Source organism: Aythya fuligula, chromosome 5 (genome assembly GCF_009819795.1).
Source record: "Aythya fuligula isolate bAytFul2 chromosome 5, bAytFul2.pri, whole genome shotgun sequence".
Taxonomy (NCBI): Eukaryota; Metazoa; Chordata; class Aves; order Anseriformes; family Anatidae; genus Aythya; species Aythya fuligula.
In genome coordinates, this window is record NC_045563.1 from 64557108 (window position 1) to 64572167 (window position 15060).

General features: G+C 40.8%; 1 protein-coding gene across 8 annotated transcripts in view; it reads left to right on the plus strand.

Moving 5' to 3' along the window:
• TEAD1 (TEA domain transcription factor 1) overlaps positions 1–15060 on the plus strand; it is a 159352-nt gene that overhangs the window by 111273 nt on the left and 33019 nt on the right. Inside the window, exons 3-9 of one of the 8 annotated variants that reach the window (XM_032189321.1) lie at positions 877–941; positions 3723–3785; positions 3874–3936; positions 11766–11777; positions 12963–13097; positions 13289–13335; positions 14218–14279. In XM_032189321.1, the coding sequence (XP_032045212.1) occupies positions 877–941; positions 3723–3785; positions 3874–3936; positions 11766–11777; positions 12963–13097; positions 13289–13335; positions 14218–14279 (447 nt within the window). The remainder of the gene's footprint in view (positions 1–876; positions 942–3722; positions 3786–3873; positions 3937–11765; positions 11778–12962; positions 13098–13288; positions 13336–14217; positions 14280–15060) is intronic. The other 7 variants (XM_032189323.1, XM_032189322.1, XM_032189318.1 and 4 more) reach the window with 7 other exon arrangements.

Below are 15060 nucleotides of genomic sequence, written 5' to 3' on the forward strand. Positions count from 1 at the left end.
AGGCAAACAAAAAGGGACTTGGAGGAAACACAGCTCAGATCTGAGACACATTGATCTTTCTTATTCTAGTACACATTTTACAAAGAATATGTAGAAGAGACAAGAGCCATTGGACGTTATACGAAGGGTGTAAAATAAAGTTCAGAGAGGGAGACAAAATGAAATGGAAGAAAAAAGGAAAATGACGGTCTAGTTAAACAAATTGTGTTCAGTCTTCCAGTCAACAATATACCATTCAGAAGCAGGCATGCTTCATTAAAACTTCATGTTAGTCCCTCACAACATCAGACCCTTTCGAGTTTGAGCCTCTGGCTGGTCTAGTGTCTTTCTGCAGTCCCCAGCTATGTACTCATCCACTTCAAAATAACTTGGTGGGTAACAAGTTATTTTCTTAGCCTTCCCATTTTCAGCTTGCTGCTAAATCAGTTTTCTCATTTTTGATGCTTCTCCCCTGTGCTGAATGCTTCATAAATAGCTTCATAACTTAGGACTTGTTGAACAAGTATATTTAAGTTATTACAACATATGGAGAAGTAACATAATATGCAGTGAAAATAAACAGGGCACCACATAAAACTGTTATCTTCCATGTCAGCAGTATAGAGGAAGGAAATTACTTGTAAAGAAAATGTTAGTTTGTATTAAGTAGCATAATGTATGATTGAAGAATCATACACCTGGTGTAGTCAGAAGCTAAACTAGGGGAGCCCAAACATCTTGTCAGCCCCCAGGATGGGAGTGTCTCCAGCCTGAGACCAGCCTGGACACTGGCCAAGGTGTTGCCTCTCTGCCTGTGAACAGCTGCAGGACTTCAATACCAATATTTTGATGGTGTGGTGCTGCTTGTCTCTTACCATGCATTTTTCTTTGTTTCAGGTAGGAATGAATTGATAGCCAGATACATCAAACTTAGAACAGGGAAGACACGAACCAGGAAGCAGGTAAAATAACCCGGTGGGGAAGTATGCATGTCAGTGAATGACAAAACATGGCATTTTGGCTGCAGTGGCTGTCTGTGCTTCAGCTCTGATGAGATGATGTGTTGACTTCACTGTTCTGATTTAATATATGCTTTTAAGACATATATTTAAAACTCCAAATTTCTGTGTTGTGCATCATTTCCTTGACAGTTGGAGGTGCATTTTTTATTAGTCTATGTGTACATGAAGATATTATCCCCTGTATTTGGGGAAAAAAAAATCAAAAGTAAAAGTAGAAGCATAAAGCATTGTGCCTTATTTCTCTATATGGACAATTACACAATGGAATCATTATTGTGAGGTGGTGAATAATGGAGCTTCTAAATGTTCAGCCAATTCACCCATATTTTAACATTTATGATTCTTGGATATGAAAGGCAAATGAATAAAAAGTAGGAGGACTGATCCTAATCATACTCTCAGCTCATGGACAGTACTTGCTAAAGGATGAAATAATAATTAAAAAAAAAATACCCTAAGAGCCTTCAGGCTCCTGGTCTGTGACCATGGTAAGATTTCATTCAACAATTCAGAATAAACCTCTAACCAGTCTTAAGTCTTCTTCAGATGATTATCACATAACCATTAACTTATATGACTAAATCCTTTAATTTATAATATCCATGGTGATCAGCAGCCTTACAGAAGGCACATGCTCTGGTGGTGGTTACTAAACCCTTGCGCTGTTTCAAAATGCTTCGCAAATTGCAGAGTCCCCTTGCTTTCTCTAATGTGAAGTGCGAGATTCCCCTCCTCCACCTCCATGTGAGTGATGAAGGGGAAGGCAGAGACTCATATGCTTGCATGCTACACGTGTTTTGTAATGCAGAGAAAGGTGACGCTGAGTCAGCACACATAAGGATGGCCTGCTGCCAACGCTCGTATTCAAAGCATTTTGAGCTGGGTGATATTTTGCCCTGGGTGGTGTCCTTTGTAAATTGGGAAGAAAACATATGTACGAGGGATGAAGAAAGCCATGAGAAAAGAGAGAAACTGTAGTGCGTGGAGAGGGAATAAACAAAAGATTGGCAAAGAAATCTGAAACAAAAGACAAAAGTTGCAAGTTCTACCCTGTTAAGCCCATGTGAACTCTGCTTGTCGGGGGCTACACTGGAGATCTTAAAATTGCATCAGAAGTAGAAACACATACTATGTGGGCTAGATGTTTGGCCAGTATATGCTGGTAGAGCCACAGTGAAGCCAAGAGGGTTGTGATGGCTTACATATAGTGATGTTCTGCCTCCATACTTATATGTCCCTCTGTAATTTTTCATAAATCACTTTTGACAATTGTCTAGAAAAGTTCAGTTGTCGTTATATCTGAGTTTCAACTGAGCAATTAAATGTTATGATTGTGCTTCCTGTATAACCTTTAACACCACTAATATCCCACTGAAAGCAAAACAAGCGAACACGTGTCAAAACTTGGTCTACGTGTTTGACTACAAAATTGCTTATTAAGTAATAGTATAACACTGAATTACTGCAGAGTGGTTCCTGAGCTGTTTCCTGAAGAAGTCCCTGAAAGTGTCCTTCAGGAGCCATGCTCATTTATGTATTATTATTTGCTTCTCTACTAAAAATACAGGCTTTTTTTTTTGTGTGTGTTTGTGTGCTATTGTCATGGAATAGACTTACAGAGGGAGGAAATGAAGCTTTGTTTCTCCTTTTCTTTTGCTTGTGTTCTTTCCCAGACAGGAATTGTAACGTAGGAAAATTGCACACCACCTGGTATGGTATGCCCTGGGACAAATAAGAATAAAAGATTTCTCTTTAGCAGTTTTTAAACCTTCACACAGGTCTGCAGGATGCTGAGCAGTATTGAGCAATGCTGGACAGCATCATTAAACCCTCAGCATCAATATCATGGATTTCAGCACGTGCCTGAGTAAACAGTAATGTCAGTCAGGGCCCAGACCCTTCACTGCACAGGCAATAACTTCTGGCCCATAACATCTTGTGCAGGACTGACTTTGTACACATTTCTTATCAAAACGCAAAGCGTAATGACAGTGGGCCAAACCTGGACATTGCTTGAACTGGTGCCAAGTTACTGGTCTCTGCTTACGTGAGTGTTTTGCAGGTGGACTTGATGCTGAGATTGCAGAGAAAGGCAGAACAGATTCTGGGACCTGTATTGTGTCAATATTTTACCATTTGGTCCAGAACTTGGGGCACAGCAGTGGGGCCAAAACACAGCCTGAGGCTCCTTGTTGGAACTGCAGAGCACCAGCCTAACTAACGGATGAGACTTCTCACTGCCCTAATGTCTCCAGCCTAGTGTCAGGAGGTCAGGGTGGGTGTCTGCAGCCCTGGCAGATGGGGGGAAACCCTGTGGGCTCCCTGCACCAGAATGCAGGACCCGGCTGTGGATGGGGTCAGTCCCAAAGCACATGGGCTGCAGCCAGCTGCAAACTGTGTCTTCTCTCTTGTAGCTGAGTGCACAACCTGGTGGGTTCCACTTTTTTTTTCCCTTAATGAAATCACTGCAGTGATGACCTGTACTGTTAAGCCTCGGTACTAAGAGCTTGGTATCTGGCTGGGAATGTGGTATCTTTAAGCTTACTGAAGATGCAAAGATGCAAATAACTGAATCCCCTCAGAAAAGCTTTTTTTTTTTTTTTTTTTTTTTTTTTTTTTTTTTTTTTTAAAGATAAAAATAGATATTTTAAATTTGATTTGCTTTTTGTTTTTTCTTTTTTCTTTTTTCTTTTTTTTTCCCTATAAACCTGAACAATGTAGGTGTCTAGTCACATACAGGTCTTAGCAAGAAAGAAAGTTCGAGAAATTCAAGCCGCCATTAAGGTACGTTTGGCTTGCCCAGTTGTAGGGGGCTTTTCATCTCCATGGTTACAGGCTTTTCCTTTGTTTCCTCCCTTCCCCTACCCTGCAGGTGTCTAGTCACATTCAGGTTCTTGCCAGAAGGAAATCTCGTGATTTTCATTCCAAGCTGAAGGTATGCGCTTTTCTGCTTTTGGGCTTGTGGTTGCTATGCCTGTCCCTTCCTCCTCCCCGCGGTGATGGACGAGCGCCTGGTGCTGCCGTGCCTGTAACCTCGTTTTCCTGCATGTGGTAGCTGTTTGTGTCTCTTTGTGTTTAATCTCCAATTTCTGCACTAGCATTCACATTAAAAACATTGTTTTAACACTGTCCAGATGCAAAGTGAGCTACTCTTTGTAACACCTCAGCACCTAAACCTGATTTTTAACCTGTTAGTTTATTTTTTGGTTTTGTTTTTTAACAGTTGAGTGCTAGGGGTGTATTTAAATACACATGGTTTTTAAGCAGTTGTGTAGATGCTTTTTCCTTTTTTCTTTTTTTTTTTTTTTTTTTTTTCCTGAGAGATAATTGGGGTAATTTTTTTCCATTCCCAAATGTTTTTTCTCTGCTTTTGAAATACTATCAAGAATACTTAAATACACTGTACCAGAGAGCACAGCTTATCCCGATTGCTCTAGCTACAAGGTGTTACTGGAGTACAATCTAGTATTACCTGAAGTTACATACTATTTACAAGATTCTCTGATTTTCTTTTAATTCTTTTTTAAAGTAAAATATTGGCATCTAATCCTTGGAGAGCCTCAGTCAGAGCCCTGTTCAGGGACAACTAAGTGTGTTTACTTAATCTGACATAATGAAATGTACACGTCCCCATTTTTCCTGGTTTCCATGAAGTATATTCTAAGACTATAAAGAAACTCTTGGAAATGTTTAATGGGGATTTCTTGGATTGCTTGTTTTTTCAAGTTTTCCAGTGGAGACCCTGGGACTCATTTTGTTTTCATACTACTTAAAAGTGGAAGAGGGTGTTTTGCAATTTTTGCTGTAGATTTTTTTTCTTTTTAATAAAAAGCAAAGGAACTTGTAAATCTTTTACTTCCCTCCTTTTTTCTTTTTTTGATTTTTTTTCCTCAGATGAGAACAAATCATGTTTTTGTTCTAGCTGAAAAGGAAAAATGTTTCAGAAAGTAATTTCACAATGCTAAGTGGTGAGCACTGCAGATGCTTACCACAATCCTGAAACTGCAGTGTATAAATAACAGCCTGGCTGTGTAATAGGCCTTCTTGACAGAAGCACTGGGTTTTTTGTCCGCAGTGGGCAGCATGCTGGCAAGCTTGTATGGCTGTTGGTGGCTGGCTTTTTAGCTGCACTGGCTGAGCAGTTGGGGTTTGTAAAGAACAACTAAGACAACCTAAACATACTGCTTTTTAACCAAGGGTGCAATACTACAGAGATATGTAGCATTTTAAGCTTAAATTGTCAATCCTTGATGCCTAAAATTAAGTACGTGAGTAAGCTGCCTTACTTTCAGACGTGCTCAGCACCAGCAGCTCTCAGGGCGTTTTATAGGACTGTTGAGCACTCACGGCTACAAAAATCAGGAAACCCACCTAGATACCAAAATGCAGGCTTAGAAGCCTAACAAAATTTTTGGATTTGCTCGTTTAAAATATTTCCTTTTCTCAATGCCAAAAATAAAATATGAAGACATTTTTAAAGCAAAAAATAAATAAACAAAATTCTTAATTGCTGCACCTGCTATCCGACTTTTACTGAAGCTTTCCAAAGGAGAAAGCAGCTAGCTAACCTCTTGTTAGGTTATATTTGAGACATCTAGCCTAGATGGCATTTGGAGTAAATAACGATCCAGAGGGATTTTTCATTTTGAGGAGTTGCCTGAAGAAGGAAAGATATGTTAGGGCAACAAGGTATTTCATAAGACATTCCAATGCTGCTGCCACTTCCCACCCCTCAGTGGGTTGCAGTGCTCCCAAAGCTGAGCAGAGAATAGGGAAGCCGCCGATTTGATGCAAAAAATGTATTGATTCATCAAGAGTCTCCCATATCCACGTCCCTGCTACTCTACAGAAGGTGTTTGCTTCAACAGCTGCTCCGTGGGTACGGAGAGCATGCTAGTGAGAGGTTTGCCAGCCCCTGAACTTGCCGCTCTTCAGGAATCACCAGTGGCAAACATTGCCATGTCCTTCAGCCCATCCTTCTGTCCAGTGGGTCTTAGGCAGTTCATCCTGTCCCTGCTGCCTCCAGGTAGTCATCCTGCCCCCGCAATTTAGCTGCCCCAGGAGTCCCAACACAGCCCATGCAACTCCTCTAGGACCCTTGGCCTGAGAAGTGCCCAGAAATGGCAAGGGAGACAGGTTCTCCCCATCTCCTTACTCTTTTTCTTGCTGTTCTTGGTCTCAGTGAATGAGGTGCCATGGCATGGCATCTACCCTCTTGCATGGGACACTTCCAGAGAAGTTGCAGCCTCCTCCATTTTTTCCCTAAATGGAAGAACTGAAACTTACATGCAAGAAGGTGCTGTAAAGGAGCTACCTTATCAGGAAGATAGCCCTCACTTTTTTCTTCCTAGGAGCCGCAAGTACTCACTGTAATTGGGAGAAGCTGCTAGTTTTGGACTTGAGAAGGAACCTCATTACTCCAAACATTTTATATAGCACCACTGCCTATAGTTTTCTCATTATTCCTGTATTGAACTATCCATATTTTCCGAAGTCCTTTGAAAACTGCCTGAGAAGGACATCACTGATGTGAAATGAAGTCAAGGTGAATACATGTTGGCATCTGCATATTCTCACTGTTTCATCGGGGACCACTTTGACAGCAGCCCAGACTGCCCCATCAACCCCTCCCCCTGGAAGGTGATGGGCTCTCATCCTCCTGGAGTAGTGCTGCCAGCATTTCCTAGCAAAGGGAAAACCAGGAAGAAGATAGCCAAGGGGAACAACTGCTTCTGACCTGGGCCACTCTCACCATTTTAGCAGTGAGCTATCTCTTACAATTACTCTGTAAAACCCTTGATTGGTGGCTTCCAGGAAAACAACTACTACTGAAAATAACATATGCACTTGATGTCAGATTGTCAGATTTCCCACCTACAGCATGAGGGGAAAGCACCCTGTGGACAAAATCTAGAGATTCTTCATGCCAGTCTGTAACTATGAGTTCAGTCAGCTCTGAGCTGAGGACATCTCTATCTTCTGTGTTTCTTTCTCTTGCCACCAGACCTCCCACCTCTGTACACCTCCCACATGTACACAGGGAAGGTTACTGCAGAGAAGGTTCCCTGGGTGCTGGTGCTGCTTTTGCTGAAATAATTATGATCAGGGATTTGAGGTTTGCAGGGGCATGGCTCAGAGTCCCTTGTTCCCCAGCTGATGTCATTTGCTAGCAGTTTTCCTTGTAATACCATTTCTTATTGATCTTTCTGGATACAGCCAATCCATCTCATTGACCACAGTCCCTGGTCTTTTACTTTGACGAAGGATATAACTAGTTAAGTCTTTTTTTCCAAATACCTGCTGGGTTTAGTTTAGGCCAAGAAATCTTTCTTTCCTGCATTGATCTGAACCCTGCTCATGGAAAGGAGAAGACTTGGCAAATTTTCTTGTGGTTATATTCTGCAAAAATCCAAATGGGTGGAAAGATTTCAGAGCTATCTTCATGGCATTGAATTTATCTATCCATGTCATTGGGTAGAATATGACTGAAGCTTAACTAACAGTTGAAAACTTGCCTGTATGTTATCAAGTTTGCTTGGTCCATTGAAGTCCCTTTTCTTTGAGGACAAGTGCCTAGAGGTGCTCCAGGTGGATAGATCCTTAGCCTGCAAGAAAGAGAAGTTTTACAAGTAAATGCTGTTGTTGCATTTCAGGACCACCAATTGAGAATGTCTCATCAGCCCTTCCAGGGATGTTGTACATTTTAATTTCTTTTACAACAGCAAAACACTCCTGCTTTAAAGATTTTATCTTGATTTTCTGAGGTTATTAAAATCTTCCTGAGGTTAGAGAAATTTCACTTCATGAAAAAGGAAAGAGAGGCTGGGATAAAGCAGTCTTAAGAGACAGACCTGAAAGGCAACTCCTCTTCATGACATTTCCTCTCATGTGGAGACTGGAGAAGGCAAGGCAGAATTTTTACTTTCTAATGTTTTTCCATGTCAAATACACCAGTCTGTAGTGTTAGGTTGCAGCATTTCCCACCTCTGCACTGACAGGGTGCCAAAATTACCTTCAGGAGAAAAGATGTATTGGAAGTTGTGCCTAAACAAAGAGTAAAGGTCTTCACAGCAGGATATACAACTATCTTAGACTTTCATTTCAGATATTTTTTTTCATAGTGCAAGATTAATTAGACAGAGACAAAAAGAAACATTAAAATGCCTGCAGTTCACACATATTACCTGTTTTAAAATCCATTATTCTACATTCCACATTGAGGGATAAAAAGAAAATATTGTTGTCAATTATAAAATGCTAAAGATAGCTCTATACTTTTTAAATGAACAATGATAAAAGCCTTGAAAAATTCCCTTTGATGTGAATGGAGTCTTCAGCATTTTGAAATACAATAAGATGGATTAATTGCTACTCATTAGGCAGCAAGTTGGGACAGCTTTGAATGCGCATTCTCTTCTTGGCATTAGCTATTGCCTGGCTGAAATAGCCAGCTTTTGTATTTACTCCTGTCTTCTCTAATAATAAGCAAATTGGAGATCAGGGCTAGAAACACTGAAGTGCTCTCTATCTTTTGTCCAGAACAATTGTATATTTTCATGATTTGTTTATTTTTTTTTTTGAGCTACAGCTAATTATTGCAAAGGTTATTTGAATCAATACAAGATCTGAGCAGAAATAACATCTGCAAAATTGCTTACTAGGAAACTATTTTATGTTAGTGTTACTGTAATATCAATTTTGTGAGCCAATTGTTTTTTCTTCTCTTATGTCATATTTTTCTCCTTACAAAAGTTTTTTATTTTAAATATTCATACAGGTTTTAGGCCTGCTTGAATTGTGTTCTGTTGTGCATAATTTTCCTCAGACTGTCTTAATTTTTTTTCCAAAGCCATAGACAACATGGTATTCAAAGCCCTATTTATCCTTCTAGGCTAACAGTTTTTATTTTTTGCTGCGGAACTAGTTTGAACTGATTGATTGAATTATTCTACTGTTTATGTTGGATTAAAGGAAAGTCAAGCATAAATCCCTTTGTGCTTGTCATGTAGAACTCTTGTTTCACATGGGGCTGTTATGGATATTAAGAATTATAATTGGATGATACTGGAGTATTATTTCTACCTAATTTAACTATGTATTTTACATTCCAAAACTAATGGGTGAAAAGTAAAACTCAAGGGCCTGATTCATTAAAAGTTATATAGTCTTCTTCCATTAGGTTCTTAGTGCTTACCCCTTGCAAAAACAAAGCGTTTGCAACTGTAGCCAGAAGCAGTTGGCTAAAACAAGAGGCAGATCCTGATCTCCATTACAGTGATGACTTTTAGGGATTTAGTGAAACTACTCCAGATTTTCATTGATTGCACTGTAAATCCGTCTCAGTAACATCACCAGTTACGTACCACAGCACAGAAGACTTTTATAAGGAGAGAGGAAGACAGCAGTTGAAGAGTGCAGCCTGTTACTTACTACAGCGTCATTCCTGGGCAGCAGCAATCCCATCAGAGCTCATAAATTAAGTAGGGTCAAGCCAGGGCAGGGCCAGATGGGACCTATCCAAGGAATACCTTAAGCCCCAGCAAGATTTAATAATTCAATGGGAGATACTGTCCCGTCACAGCCCCTGCCAAACATCATCATGGTACTCTGCAGCACATGGGACCAACCTTATTTTACGTACAGCAGAATAAAACTCACTGAACAGAAAAGATTAATTCCAGCTTCACACAGCAGCACAAGCGAGCAAAACCAAATCCTTTCTGTCTCGGACAAGATAGGAAATCAAAGTCTTAACTATTTGCGGTCATTGAAAATCCCACAACGTTCCTGTCTAGAGTAGGGGTGTTAACCCATTTGTCCTGGCCAAATTCCAACCTGGGTAATTACTGTAATCTGCCTGTTTAAATTACCCCTGCCGTTTTAATTGGATATATTACTTCTCTTGCCGCCTAAACTGTGATGTAATACCATTGTGTGTTATTAATCAGTTACCAAGTTTCATTCCAGAAGCGGCACATTGCAGTGATAGGTGGAAAGTCATTCCCTGCTGGTTACTTGCACTCTCCACTAGAGCATAAAAAAAAGCCCGGTATATTTGTTTTTTTAAGTCACAGACAAGCTGATATTTCAGTTCAAATAAACAGCTTCAAAATGTGGTTTTCCCATTTCTTTCTGAAGACTGTGAAGTCTGCCTTATTATACAAGCACAGGCCACCGCCTTCCAGCTCTACAAAACATTCCTGGAGCTGAAAGTGCTTTGTGCTAGTAGAAGTCAGTACCTTTTAAGCATTTGCATTTGATTTTGAACTGATTTCTTCCACATTTTAGTGTAAGTTAAAACTACTTTTAGAAAAATGGTCTTCTGACTATGCATAGGTTCCTAAGCCTACGAAAGGTGAAACTTCCCTTTGATGTATGTTGACTGAGTATCTTGATGTTCAGCAGAGCTGGCAGATTTGTCACCACTGGGAAGTTCTATAATAGTCTGTGAGACTCCTGAAGACTAGCCCTCCTGCAAGGGGTGTGTTGCTAAGCAGTCACCTATCTATTTTTGATTTTTCTCCATCCTCCTAAAATGTAATCAAAAGACTGAATGAGTGGCCATCACAAAATGCAGAATATTCTTAGATGAAAAGCAGCAATTGCCAAGAGAGAAACATCCCTTCTCACATCACAAAACAGCAGATATTTCCTCCCTCCCCAAATCAGTGTCACTGTTTCTGAAGTCAAGGCACATCAGACTTACTGCAGTTAGAGGATAAGAGCTTCACAGGACAGTTTAAGCATTGCAGCTCCTGTGAAAAGAAAGTGTGGAGTTCACATGACAAAATACAGGGGAAAAGATACAGAAAGGCCTGATGGAGCTAGTATCTCCATAGTCTGTGCCAGTTAGTGCTTAACGACATCCCTTAAGCCCTTTATCATCCCTTTCTCATGTGTTCATGACAGAGGGTCCTTCTGCCCATGCAGGATGGTAGCGAGGTTGGCTTCCTTGGAGTGCTGCATGGATCTCAGGGCATTGCCACCTCTTAACGCCTACCTAAAAATTGCCCCGTGGTCTGCAGGCATCTGAAGACAGTCGGTAAAGCATCCTGTGCCAAACCTCTGCTGCACACCCTCCCATCCTGGGGCAGGCAGGGGTGGGTGCCAGCAGCAGGCAGGGTCAGAGCTGACATGCAGCCCTTACCAAGTGAGACGGTGATAGAAGGGGAGGCTACAGGTTGGCGAAGCCGCCATGTTTTGATCACACATAGCAACGGGACAGAAGTTGCTCTGTAGATGTATCATCAGCTGAAGCGTGGTGCTCCCGAGGTTTAGACAGGGCAGAAAGCAGCATCCTGCCCTGCTGTGCAGGAAGCTCCCATGGGCCCGCCAATCTTACTACTGCTGTAAGCAGATCGCGCTTGAGGCTCTCCCCTTGTGACGTGCAGAGGGCACACTGCTGGCAGCAGCTGCTCCCCTGCTCCACCTGCTGCTCTCCTGGGTGAGCGGGCGCCAGGCTGAAGCCCATGGAGGCCCCTGTGTCCCAGCTCGGGGAAACAAGCACAGCAGTGATCCCCCGCACTCACTGTCTGCAATTTTCACACGGGGAGGTGGTATCATTTACGCCCAGAGTTTTGTAGATTTTTTATTTTTTCCTTTTAATGAATCAGTCCCTAGGTAAAAATAATGCATTTGTTTAAACCTAGTATTTAATGTTGAGCAAGCTGCTCTTCCTTTGTGTTTTACTATTTTGTTCTTATTTTGCTAAAAATTTGCTTTTCTACACAAGCATTTTAATAAACTGTTTGTTGTTGTATCCAGGTAACAAGCATGGTAAGTATTTTAACTACACCAAGTATTACGTACCTTAGCTGTGCTTGGCAGAATTTTTGGCTAGCTTTTCTTGTACTTTCAGCCTGTGCTGTTTCTAAAGGAGCTATTCAAAGGAAAAACTGCTCACCTATAGTACTACTACATATAAGCTTTAGAGGGAGCATATGTTCAAAGTCATATACTGTATATAAGAGCATGCATCTTTTGCCAGCATGCTTGCTACTTTGCTTGTAAAATAAAACAAGACAACCAAAAAATCCTTGCTTAATATTGCTTGTGTTCCTTCATTCTAAGTCACGTACCTAAATATTAGCACGTATTAATCCAGTACTTCCAGAAGAGGAACTGCACTTTACCAGATAGTAACAGTCCGTTGTTTACTTATTTTACCTGACCTAAAATACCCACTTAATTAACCCTGTTGCATTAAGAGGCTTTCCTTTTCTATTCTGTGATCATACATGATTGGTAGTGACTAGGACTCCGAGCGCAGCTCTATTACAAGTAATCAATAACAACCCATCTTTTCCTAAACTTGTTCCTATATGCTTGAAAACAGCAGAAATTTTATGGCTGTTTTTCTTTGGGAACACTTTATATTAGTGAAGCACCACAATTCGAAATTTAAAACATAATTTGAATTTTTGTGATCTAATGCTTAAAATATTTGTTGTAAAACAGACTCTGAAATGTGTCTAAACCTGTAAGCATTAAGATAAGTCTGTCATTGTTTACAGTCAGTTGCAGTTCTGTGTTCTCATTTTACCACGTAATACTAAAGGCAAACTTCTCTTAGATCTAAATGATAGAGCTCAAATCTCAGTGATCCCTGTCCTGCAGGCAGAGCCTTAGCAGCAGACTGTGTTTACTCCAGTGTGATTTAAAATCAGCAGAATTTGCCCAAAAAAATAAGTGGGCAGCAGTTTGCTCTCCCAGAGCCTCCTGCATGTTGGCAGAGCAGACTGTGAGAATTCAGGTCTACCATGCATGTCTGAGAGGAGGTTTTGCCTTGAGGTAGTTTGAGTGTTAGCCTCTGTGCTGTATTTTTTTTTCCTGCATGGTTTGTTATTTTTGCATTTTCCGTGTGGCTTTTTAAGTTTTTAGTTGTGTGCTTGTAGCTGCAGTTATTTAACATCGTTTGTTGTGCCAAATGTTTTAAGACTCCATGTAATTGTCATATTAAAGGATCAGACAGCAAAGGACAAAGCACTCCAGCACATGGCAGCAATGTCATCAGCTCAGATAGTCTCAGCTACTGCTATTCACAACAAGCTGGGCCTGCCAGGAATTCCCCGTCCTACATTTCCTGGGGCACCTGGGGTAAGTTGTTAGCCGAGTCCCAAAAAAATCCCTATATTCTCTAACACTATTCAGTAGAAAACTAAGGTTGAATGAATAGATTAATGCTTTCACTTGCCTTTGCAAAAGGAATCATGCTTGTTCAGAAACAGCAAAAATCTTTCAACAGAGAAAACAATTGTGAGTCTGTTTGTTTGTTTTTCCTCTTCCAGTTTTGGCCGGGCATGATTCAAACGGGGCAGCCTGGATCCTCGCAAGAGTAAGTCTCGAAATTAAAATATTTTTTTCTGTATGCAACATGGGGCTGGCTTGTGCACTTTGCTGCCAGAGGATATTAATGAGGCAATAATTTATGATTTTTTTCTAAAAAGAAGGGAAAAGTAGTTGTAGGGAAAGGAAGAGCCTTACAGTGATGTGAACTCACATTTGAAAAGTTGTAGGGGATCGCAGTCCTCACAACTGAGGCTAAATCCCTAATGCTCACACTCCTTTTTCTCTCTTCACATGCAATGATGATGCCAGGGAAGCAACTAATAAGGTTTTGCCTGTGAATAGGTTTCCAGCACAGATACCTCCACCCTCATTTAAATATCTAAGCAGTACTGGAGAGAAGGGGGACTTACTTTCCTGCAGGGCGGATGACGACCTGTTAATGGTCAATGGGGTCACTGCCCCTTGGTAGCAACAGCATTTTACAGGGGAAGCCTTCGGGCGATCATCATGTGTCACATTTTTAGCCCTGAAGCAGTCTCTGAAGCAACAACTCCTAGCCTTGTTTTTCAAGTTGTCCCCACCTTATTTCCTTGAGGTCCGTGGGAAGGAGTCTTTGTGCCCCAGTACTTCAGTGTCCTCTGGATTTATTGGGAGGTAAAGCAGTCTCCATCCGTGTCTGCTGCAATAATTGCAGCCTGCAGGTTAGGTTTCCCACTGTATGACCGAGTGTGGACAAGTTTCTCACTTCAACATGTTGGGTGTAATTCTCATGCCCCGTCTCTTGCTATTGACTATTTATTGTTCGTTAAATATTCTATGTAAGGAAGAGATACGTTTGTGGGTAGAGCTCATTAACTGTGTATGTGACTGTAATGGAATTTACTGTAGATGGCATGGTGTATGATTTTTGTGTAACTATTTATTCCAGTGTAAAGCCATTCGTTCAGCAGGCCTATCCTATACAGCCATCAGTCACAGCTCCCATTTCAGGTAATTCATTCATTTATAGTCACCTTTTAAAATATGCGAGTTGTGTCCTGGATGTGATGTATCCATTCCTGACATGGACAGAGCCACTACTCCATATCTATGGCCCCAGTAGCCAAGCCAAAGACGAGTCCCAAACAAATACCAATGTCCTAGTACCTGGCTATGTATGAGGGAAAATCAGTGGGTCTGGGATATTTTGTGTTTACATTTTAGATGGGAAGCACTTGTACATAAGTGATATATGATCTCTAGTCAGCATTTCATATTGTAGGAAAATGCTACGGTAAAGCAAGAATAGTAGGATGCTTGTTTATATTTTAATAGCTAAATCTCACTTCCAACTGTAACAAGAATAAGCTTTCATTATTTTAAATTGAGGCTAAAAAGTAGTCCAGAACCATTTATGTTTAACCTTAAGTACAAGACACATCTATGCATCTGGTTGTTGATAACTGTTTACACCCACCCTCCCACCCCCCCACCCCTCCACAAAAAGGTTCAGATCTGCCTGGTACCGCTTTGATAAGTGCTTAATGTTTGTTGTGACTTCCTTTGCTCAAACCAATCAAGCCCTTTCTACGGCTACTTCCATACTCCTTTTCCCATGTTTGTTTCATGCATAATTTCAGGAAAGTGTATTATTTCTTTGTAAATGACAATTAACTTTACATCTCCCATGCCAAAACTACACATACTTCTGACTCTGACCTGCAGTTTTCTGACACTTTCATACGTTTTGTTTAGTTTTTAACTTCCTGCTATATAATACCGTACAATAGTT